Source organism: Antennarius striatus, chromosome 13 (assembly GCF_040054535.1).
Source record: "Antennarius striatus isolate MH-2024 chromosome 13, ASM4005453v1, whole genome shotgun sequence".
Classification (NCBI taxonomy): Eukaryota; Metazoa; Chordata; class Actinopteri; order Lophiiformes; family Antennariidae; genus Antennarius; species Antennarius striatus.
This window is the reverse complement of record NC_090788.1, coordinates 7,666,998-7,678,059: the sequence shown is the minus strand read 5'-3', so window position 1 is coordinate 7,678,059 and position 11,062 is coordinate 7,666,998. Positions and strand designations below refer to the sequence as shown.

The 11,062-nt window shown below is 38.9% G+C and overlaps 1 protein-coding gene across 1 annotated transcript in view; it reads left to right on the top strand.

Moving 5' to 3' along the window:
• The first annotated feature begins 3,832 nt into the window (after positions 1 to 3,832).
• Positions 3,833 to 11,062, top strand: part of LOC137606166 (seizure protein 6 homolog) — a 75,730-nt gene continuing 68,500 nt past the window's right edge. The window contains exon 1 of the mRNA XM_068331282.1: positions 3,833 to 3,953. Within this exon, the coding sequence (XP_068187383.1) occupies positions 3,875 to 3,953 (79 nt within the window). The 5' untranslated portion in view covers positions 3,833 to 3,874. The remainder of the gene's footprint in view (positions 3,954 to 11,062) is intronic.

The following is an 11,062-nucleotide window of genomic DNA, read 5'->3' as shown; positions in this document are numbered from 1 at the left end:
CTAAAAATTATGTTTTGGTGTAGAAAATTGCCATATAAAAAAAAAAAGCTAGGCGCAAAAATCATGAAAAGAAACTCGTGGAGGAAATCAATAACAGTCCCTGACGATCTTGTTCAGACAAATTGCACAACAAAACCAACTCCTCTATTCCGTATGATTCACACATTTTTAAGTGCTTGCTGTATTTAAATAATAAATGCCTTTGAGGTGCATTAGATGAAAAACTGTCACTGACTGCACTGATTATTATTTTCTTCCAGGACCTTTCACATTATATCTCTCCCTTAAACCTTTAATCTCTTACATTCTCCTTCCTGCTAATAGATCTAATCTTATTGGCATAACCCAATGCAAGACAAACAGCAGTAAATCACAGTGAGTAGCAAACAGATTTTGGGATAGTGCTCTAATTGCCATTGTTAGCTGGAAAGGGTCACAGTTCTGTGCTGTGAATGTAATGCACAATGATTATCCCTGCATGCATTTGTGAGTCCTGTGACTGTGATATTGTTGCTGTCTGTGACGGTAATATGAGCTGTAATTTGTAGGCTGTAATGCTATGTTGGTGGAGACTCAATGATAGCACTTGGCACAGAGCCTTGCTTGGATGAAGCACTTAGTCAGGCCAGTTAATCTAAATATTACAGACAGTGCTTTGAGTCAGGAGGAGTGCGTTTGTTAGCTGAGCATGCCGTGAAATAATCAGTCCTCAGTTATCCAATGAACATTCATCTTAAAACATTTTTTTGCGTATTCCTGCCATCTAAGATTACCTTAATGCTTGTAAAGACTTGCTGCTGATATGTGCCTCATTACCTTGGTACATTGGTCATTTCATTTCAAGGGTCTGATTTTCATTAACTGCTCTGCCCCCCTTCCCATTAGCAGAATGAAAGCTTGGCTGCGACCATCTGGCTGCCAACTAGACCTCCGGGCTGCTTTATGGCTCCGCCGAGCTTCACTAAAGGGAAAGTTGCACTATTAGAGCCTTTTATGAGTCCATCCAGAGGGAGCGCAGGAGTGATGCGAGGAGCTGTCCCATGCTTTGGGGTGTGGAGGGAAGCAGACGGATAAATTTGGAAGGGAATTAGATGGAGGGTGACAAACGGAGGCAAAGTGAGACAAATTCAGACAAAATCAGAGAAAATTTACAAGAGAGTGTGCAATGAGTCCGTGTATAATGAGACATGAGTAGTATTTCTTACATAACACTTACTGTTAATCCCAGGCTGTTCCGTCTGAGAGCCACGGGTATAACATAGACTGATGATGACATCTAAAGTGATTTACTGTTGGACCCTGTAGAGTGCAGATGACGGATGTATTACACAGCTCCACTGTATCCCCCACCTTTTTTTTTGAATGAGTTGTTTTATTTTTGAAAAAAGCATCTGCAAACGCACTATTTTCGTGTCATAAATGAATTAAGAGTCTCGTTCTCTTTAGGTCCTTTAATTCCCTATTCCCATCACTATCTCTTTTTCTTGTCTTCTAATTGGTTTTATTTTTAAATGCCGGTTTGATCTGCTTTGTGCAGCAGAATGCACATCAACCTGTTGCAGCTTCTTCTCTTCAGGTCACAAAGTGCAATGCAACAGCAGTGAGAGCATTAAAGAAAACTAGTGTGCTTTGTTGCTCATTTATTCCTGCAGACTGAACGATCTGTACATTTTTACCTATCATTGATCACACACCACTTTCTTCTGTCGAGGATATTGCCGGGATGAACAGAATGTAGGCACACAGCAATGATTTAGAGTGGATGATTAAGGCTCTCTTGACGTAATGGGCGAATATGGCCTAGATAAGTGAAAGGGGTGCAATGATAATAATAGATAAGAGGAGAGCAAATTTCAGGTATGTCATAAATATCACTTTTGTCATACTCAGAACAGATGATGAGATTATCAAAGAATAAAAGCCAAGTCTTTAACCATTTAACTATTATAGCTTCTTGATAGTTAAGCCTTTAAGTCCTGTTAAAAGAACTATGAAGTAATAACTTAGGCAACTAAAGGAGATCAGAGGTCAACTGCTTCACATAAGAGCAACCAAGGATTCTTAACTTATTGCTTCAGGCTGTTTTGCTTCAGTTCATTTCTTTTTTGCCCGTATGGGAGATTAAAACCAGGTCGCAAATACTTTCCTCTCCGTCGCATCTCTGTCACAGTTTTCACTCTCAGCACCAAACTGTCTAAACACTGCAGTAATTGGTTATGCTTTAACTGCAGCAATCAATCTAAAAATCCTAAAAATTTTCATAAAATTAGTGTTATCCTGCAAGCATCAGGGGATGCATCCACAACAAAGAAAAGAAAGAAAAAAAGAAGAATTGTCTAAGAGAACAGCATCATTATTTCCGGCACCTGAGGAATATCTCACCGCATGGCTCGTCCTGCACAGCAGGGTTCAAGCTGTGCAGCCCCCCCCCCCCCCCCACCGCCGCCAAAAAATAGCACTCAACTCCAGCTCTGACTACTGTGGTGTAAAAGCTGGACATAGTGGTCTCTGCTAGATCTAGGGTCAGAAATCAAAAGCAATGTCAGTACAAGATAGAAATTTCACACAGAAAATCCGGGTCTCTGCTTGGATAATAGGCTCACATTGAATCCTCTGTAGACAGTAGTAGGCTTTCCATTACATTTCTATTAATAATATTGTAAGAAAACAGAGATTAAATCTTTAGATTGTATCATCCTGCATCATTAATCTCACTCTCTGTACAAGTGTTTTAAAACTGTAAATTCAGGATGATATGTAAAGAATAGAAAATGCCCTAAGAAACCAGAGGGATAAGATTCAAGTTCAAAAGAGAATGTCTGCACAGAAAGAAATCATATTTTCCCTGAATACTGTTCAGCATGCCTTCATGCTATTTCTAGTCTTCTATAGTGCTAGTGTATACATTTATTCTTCTCTCTACCCTAACGCGTCTTGCCTCTGCATCAAAGTGCACAGCGCTTTATCACAAATGATAAATTGCTCACTCACCGTTGTGTCTGTGTCTCAAAAGGTGGGCTGGTCCCCTTGACAGAGAGGAGTTGCTCTGTGTATTTTTCGGGGTTTTTTTTTGTTTTTAAAAAAAAAAAACCTCCTTTAAACCTAAATCCAAAAGCCACAAAAAAATATTTGATGCACACTTACTTTGAAACTCATAAATAATATCAGCATTATTGAATTCCTTTCCAGCCACATTTGAAAAAGAAATAAAAAGGTGGTTTGAAATATTTTTTTCCCCACACAAATATAATTGGGAGTATTTAAAGAAATAGCTTTGTCAAAGCTCACATTACTGATTTTTTTTTTTTGTCGGTGTGAACTCTGTCTTGTGCGTAAGAGACGAACGTTCTGACTTTTGTCCTGTTTGAAGACATTCTGACATGCGCAGCTCCTTCCTACCTGATAACGACTGTTATATTTAAATAAGACAAGGGCATGATTTTAAAATACAATAAGCACAGCGCAGCACTCCCCCAAATTCAAGTTTGAGGCAGTTGTTCCGGCAGCTGACGCTAGGAGCTGTCCGCGGTGCTGAAGCGTCGTCTGCGTCCTCTCTCCATGTGCCTCCTGCTCTCACAGACGAGGAATCCGCGTCCAAATTCAAAGGGGACGTCCGTGTTTCACTTGATTATTCTCGACTGTCGCTCCGCCGCCGCGAAACCGCGCAGGAAGTGCAGCTACAAGCCGCTCGTTTTTGCGCTCAGCTCAGACGTTCAAATTATCGCTTTGCTTGTGGTTTTCTTTCTTTGTTTTCTTTTCTTGTCTTGTTTTTTTTCTGCTTGGAAGTATTTTTTTACCCCCCTCCTCAACCCCTCGTTCAGCGTAAGGGACGTGTTCTGTAGCCGTACCAAGAGCGATCTCCACTTTCGCAGGCATGAGAAAAGACCGGCAGCTCGGGAACCTCTTGGTGGTTTCGGTTTTGGCCGCAGCCGCCGTCCTGATACACGGACAAGGTAAGAACTTGTCTTCTTTGTGGGGATTGTGTACTTCCATCTCTTAAGCTATACCGGACACAGGTAGGGAGGTGAGTGCTACACAACCAGATACACCACGATCAGATCTACAAGTGTGTACGTGGGGAAATTATTTACTAAATATTAAGTTTATATTTGTTGTGGAACGTATTTATTGTCAAATTACAAACGGGGAACATATTCCTGCTTTTAAAGTTCATTACAAAGAATCCTCTCTTAGTTTTGAACATCAGTACTTATTCAGGAATAATACTTTTTCTTTCAAAGAAGAGATTAATTAAATTTTTTACATAAAACACGTGGCGAATAAATGAAATAATTTCCAAATGGGGGCATACTCAACAAAAAAGTATAGCTAGTTACAAGATAGAGATCCTGTCTGTTTGCTGCTGAATAAAATGTGTATGTATTAGTCAGTTACATAAGGATTTATCATCAGTCATAATTTATAGAACCTCTTTAGATTACACTCAAATTGCACCGACACGCATTAAAACAAGAAGTCAAACCATGTGGAAAACTTAATAAGACAAACTAGAAATATTCTCAGCCACATTTCAACTAATGGGTTGAGTTTTCTAGCGGTATGATGGTAAATAGTCAGGAAGTGACTTGTTTGGGCACCCAGGTCTGTGTGACAGACGGTGCTCGGTAATCAGACTTTAATCCACAGGAATTGCTGAAGATTATTGACCAAGCTGTTTGACACAGTTGAGTGGTTGTGTAAAGATTCATGCACAGTTGCCTTGTCCCAATTATTCCTCTATAGCGAGTCTCCCCTCTTGGTCATTAGAAGTATGTTAGCCTGTCTGCGTTTCAACTAGTTTTACTGCCATGTCTTCTTTTTTTTTGTGCGATCTGCTTTGCACCTTTTTCCTTTTTGCCAAATGACTTAACACACATGATGTGAGCAACCTCCAAGTGCAGGCAGATACGGTTTGTCCAACATGCGGGGTGGGAGGAGTGAATTGTGAGTGCAGTGGAGGATAAAATGCTGACCATAAAGTTAAAATAAAAATTTGCAACTTTCAGTGATTTATCTGTGAACAGAAAACTGCACTATTTTATGAAAGTGATCCCTTGCAGCTTGAAACACACTGTGATTGAGTCATATCAACATGTTCAAGTTGAAAGAGTGATAGCTGAACAATGGAGAAATTGTAAATTGGATACATTTCGCCCGGGCTGGTTGAGTTGTTACAACTCAGCCCTTTAAAGATGAAACTGCATCCTGAACCAGCGCCTGCAACAATTTTTCTCATTGTCAACAACACATGTGATAATTGGATATTTACCGGAGAGAAGGTCCAAGTGTCTGAATGAAAATCAAGTGAGGATGGAGTTATTTGCAGCATAGCTTAACACCACCAGAAGGCATTTTAGTTTAATATTTAATTAACTATGCTGGTAAACACACACTCAAGAATAAAAGCTTGGTCCAGTAGTGCTTAGTAGTGGATGTGTGAATGCATGAGTGTTTTCAGAGTCACTATTACACGTATTTCAAGAACACACCTGGACTTTTTTCTCACTGCTCAAAACTCCAGGGAGAGAAAACTGCACAGGGCACTATATCTGGAGCAAAATAAAATATTACAGCTTCCATTACTGAATTCTGTATTGTTGCTTTGCCAGCAAATGTTCACTTCTTAGTAAATTCTCCAAGGTGCGCAATTTCAATTTTTAATTCTCACGGTTGTGATGTTTTGCCACTGTGAGAAGTTTTGAACGTTTAGACACGTACAGGAATGAGTAAGGTTTTGTTTTTCTCGGGTCTTAATCTCGCATTTATGGTGCAGTCTGTTATTTTCTGCTTACTTCCGTCTGTTTCCTAGCAGAGAATATAAACTCTCATCCTTCCAGTTGACTGTCAGGGAACAGAGACTCTTCATTTAGGAAATGATACCATCAATTTCTCATCTGCAGTCATTCTCACCTAATCACTCAGGATTTATTAGTTTGAAGTTAATTTGTTGAAATAGGTACCAACATTTCCTCATTTTCATTTATTATGTTTATTCTTATACGTTTTCAGAAGAAGAGACTGATTTCTCCTTAAGTGTCGGGTTACTTTTCGTCCGTCTGAGGTGTATTACTCCTTCCAATTTCTGATAGCAGTGTGAATTCATGCAGCTTTTACAGAAGAGGACATATATTTATAATAGTTTATTATGCATTTTTGAAAATTTGACATGTATCACATGTGCAGGGTATAACATCTCAGAATTGTTCAAAGTCAAAATAGGGTGGAAGCATAATTGTAGACTTCAGAGATGTCTCTTGGTGTACTGTGACTTGGTCTTGAACTGCGTATTCAGCATCAGACAAGTTGTACATGGTATATATCAAACAGACTGTAAAACATTCAAGTGACAAAAGTAATTTCTGAGCGATAGAAAGTAAATAATAGTAAGACCGTATTCAAAAATCCATTACTGAAACAAATAATGTTGATTTGCATATCATTTGGTGACGACTTCTATCCCTTTAATTTTTCATTATTAAAAAGAGATCATTTGGAGTGAGAGCGAGATTACTTCCATTTGAGGAAAGATAATTAAAATTCAGATGAGAACCTCTCTAGTCTTCATTTACACCTTTGACAGCAAAAACAACAATAATTAAAACCGCAACCAATTCTGAGTGGGCCATTGCACCCTGTCGGTGTTTCAGCAGCCACGGCCTTGTTGCCATGGTTGAAAGGACTCTGAATTTCCACTTATTATGGATGCGGCGGGAAGGACTTTAATGTCACTTCCTATGCTCATTATGTGGTAGAAGAAAATATGCAGTAATTATATGTTGCAATTTTAATTTGTCAAGACTTAGTTCTTGGTCCACATGACTAAATTCTGACATGTAGATGTTTGCAAGCTGGGACTCTCATCACGTATCTGACGTTTGCAGCATTTCAGACAGTAACAACTTTCCATTATGTCAGTATTGATGAAAACTCACATAGTCCACAGCAAAGCATCATAGAGTTCTTTTGTGTTACAGATTACACTGTATATGTTCATATTGTTAAAGGTACCACTGTAACTGAATGTTTAGCTGTACATTTTTTTCCTCTGTTTCATCCTGTTTTGGAGTTGTTTTGAAGTCAAAACAACTCCCTGCTTTATGATATAATATCAAAATTTGCATTACACTCAATTTAAGAGCAAATTTGAAACATATCAGGTTAATTTTCTAGCCTGCCTTCCTGTTGTGTCTAGGGTGCAGCCCCTGGAGATCTATTTGTAAATCCTTAGACTTCAGGCAAAGATTCAATACCAAATGACTAAAGTCTGGAGAAGATTTGACCGTGTTTCATAAATGGTGATGGATGTGTAGTTTAATAAATGGAGCAGCAGTAACTAGCAACAGTGTTTTGAGGATATAATCACTAACAAGTCCTTCTTAGTACTGAGTGAGAACGCCACAGGCCTTTAATTATCTCAGCGCAAATCTCCAAGGGACAAAGATCTTGTTATGAAAATTGACTCGTATACACAAACTGAAGGCAGCAGCTTGAACTTGTCTTGAGGAGTATCCGTCAACTTAACACCCTGATATGTAGCTTGTCATCACAAGTATCTTCAACAGGGTCAAACCAAACGTTACAGCTCCAGATCCATCATATCTACATTCCCGGTTCCTCCAAACACAATTAATCTGTAATAATTTTAATCTTTCTCATTAGAAAGCGGCGCAAGAATGGTTTAATTTTATGATCAGATTAAAACATGATTAAGATTTAAAATCCAATCGTAATCATTCACCAACTTAGTGTGGAGAGTTTTTGTTTTTTTTGCCCTTGTGAGACATATCAAATTTTACACAATTTCATCACGTTCACCTGAACATAGTTTCTTTGTGTACACTTAAACTCTCAATATTTATAATACTCCGTAATGATCACGGAGTTGGTTAAAAGGAGGTTTTATGTAACCGAGAACTCATTAAATGAGTTATGATCTCTTTAATTACACCAAAATCACATTTCAGAATTTCATAATATGTGAAATGTAGTTTTTATTAATATTAAGACATATCTGAGGAATTTCCTGTTTTGCTCATACACTAGGACAAAATATTCTAAAACAACTTTACATTTTGAGTAGTGAATTTTGGTTATTATTGAAAGAAGAGCATAGAAAAAGTACACCGCTGACAGTGAAATTCTGAACTCATACTGCTTTTTTTTTGTGCGTCTGATTTTTGTATTGACACATGTACCCTAAGAAGAATTTTCATTTCATACTCAATAAAAGAATTTTGTGTCTCCTTGTTCATTTCTCCAGCATGAAAAGGTTATGCAGCGAGTTTGCTGTTTCCTGGCGTTGGAGGTATTGTTCGTTTGCACAAAGGTTCATGAAAATTGCCAGGATTGTGTGAAAAAACACGGCGTATTTAGGGGGGGGGGTTGTTGCTTTGAGCGGTGGTGAGGAAAAATAGGAACATCCTATAATTTCAGGGGAGGTAACAGAAATCATTCAACACCTGTTTGTTGGATTGCCAGTGATTAACTTCATTAAGGATTATTTAGAATCTGTCGGCTGTCATAATTAGTTTAACTTTCCCGAGGCCTGTCAATGGTAAATGAGAGTCATTATGCCAGAATGCCCCTCTTCAAGGCTTGGCGCCTGCCTGCCTCAGCCCCTCTCTGTGCCTGGCTTGGTCTCTTTCACTGCCTCCTAGGTGGAGCTCACAGCTTGGCTGAATGCTACTCATTTTCAGCTCTTCATGTGCAAATGCCTGTCTCGCTCTGCTAGAATGTTCTATGCATCCTAATTTGAGTCAATGCCTCATATATTTTCTTCCTGGAAATTGTGGCGCTCTAGTTGTCAAAAGATTTTTGCAAGGATTTCATCACTTTCTCTCACAGCTGTTCTGAACCTATAGAAAATAAAGATTTCATTTCTTTCCCAGGTTACTTTGGGGTCCAAAAGCAGCAGCCGCTATAAAAATAAAGCAAGCCAAACCTGTTAATATGTTTTTTTGGGGTTTTTTTTGTATGTGTGTGTGTTGGGTTGTCTTTCACTTTAGACTATTTATTTATCAGTTTGTATTCCAGTGTATCTTTGGGTTGGTGTTATTCAGTCACCAACTTGTTTAGATAAACAGACTCTCCCGTTTATTCCTCGCAGAATGCCCTGTGAGGACACTGCTTATTATATTTATGCATAATGTTTTTTTTCATTTTGTGTGAGTCACACTTTTGAACTGGCAATAAAATATTACAAACAAGTGACAGACCGAGATTTTTGAGGGTTTAAGATACACAAGGTTTTTTTTTGAAGGTTTACTAGTTGATTACTGTATTTTTAGTTATTATAACAAAAACTAAATTGAGCATAATCTTGCAAACAATATATAGTAGGATTTACAATGTTGCATAAAGCAACTATGAAAGAGCTAAAGCAGAATCAGTCTGAATTATTTTGATTTCTAATTTTGAGCTGCTGTTATTTCAGCTTTCTTACTAGTTAGTGTTGCATCTGCATACTCTGTATAGTATAGCTTGTATGTGAATAATAATTAATATTTCGTCTTAAAATTATGATTAAAAAGTAGATTATTGTTCAGGTGTTTTGTGATTAGGGAGCTAGCATGAATGCTTCATTAAAAACATTTTAAATTTTACATGCTATACTTTGTATCATTTGCAATGGCACAAAAACAGCACATGGAACCACCTGGCAGAGTAAAATAAAGCCTCTTCCTTGATAGCATTCTCTATCCTGTTTTGTTTTAAATTGCATTGACAGTTTAGGTAGACCTAAAATGGGTTATTGCTTTTAGATAATAATGTGAGAAGTTGTTTTTTTGTGTGCTCCTAACAGCCTCAGTTTTGTCTCAACACAATCATTTCCTGAGACGTTAAAAGTAACAGGTTTACGATGCAATTGTCAACATGCATCCTTGGCAAAGGAGAGAAATCTCTTCTCGATTGGAAGCAGGCACCTACGGCCACTCCATATATGAAATCCTGCTCTCCATGCAGAACCCCCGACAGGGTAGGCAATGGACTTAGAAAGTGTACCACCACAAATCATGTGCTGCTATGCACATTTGATTTATTCAAGTGAAGAATCATCCTCAAGCACAAGCCCTAAATGAAGCGTTGTCTGCTACTTTGTCAAGGAAGTGCTTTGCTAGTTTACCTCTACCTCCTTTGCCTTTGGCCTTGCAACTTATTGATCTGCTGAAAAAAATAAAAGAAGTTGGCGTTCCCAAGGGTCAAGCCTCCTTTTCACACCTTTCACGTTTTACCTGGCCAAATACACACCTCCTTTAATCGGGACTGGCGTGTTTTGCTGCTGCAGTGGGGATGGCTCTCCCAAACGATTAGGCCTTGGGACAGCTCTGACTCTCTTCCCCTCTTCTCCACGCCACATCCCATCTAGAAAGCATTTCATCTGTAGCAGTGGAAGGGCTTATGTGGGGTTGGAGAGGGTAGCACGGAAAGCAGCAGGTAATAGGCTGTGTAATGTGTTTGGAGGAGTAGTTTTAGTATTCACAGTTAGTGCTGACCTCTGGCAGGCTGAACCACCCCCACAGTAATTTCCTCTGAAAAGATGTAATTGAATTCATCAGGATGAGTAAACATATTATAAGTAGCAGAGGAAGATAACAATGTTGTGGACAGATCAAGGAAGGGATAGTAGCTGCGTCAGTAATTGAAAATTGTCAAAGACCAACACAAATAATGTGTGCAGGACGCTGGGGAAAGTCATCACATTTACTGCGCAGCTCGTCCGCTTTACACCGTCTTGAGCTTTTGCGTGTTTTATTAAGATCACCAAAAGCATCGACTTCTACAGAGGAGTAAGCTTCTGACCGATCTGAGTTTGAATCAGTGGGTAAAACAAAGCATCAATCGTTCATCCGTTTCCAAGTATTTTGTCTGTCTGACATCTCCAGTCCAGATGGAGACACGGAGCGGCGGGCTGTGATGACTCCTTCTCTGTTCGTTATTGTAGATGTGCCGTCCCAGAGGACCTTTTGTTTAATTTAAAGGTTTTAACATCGACCACCATCTTCAAAATATCGAGCAAATGTAAGCAACTGGCTTGGCGGTCAGGCAATTGTCTGTCAGTTAT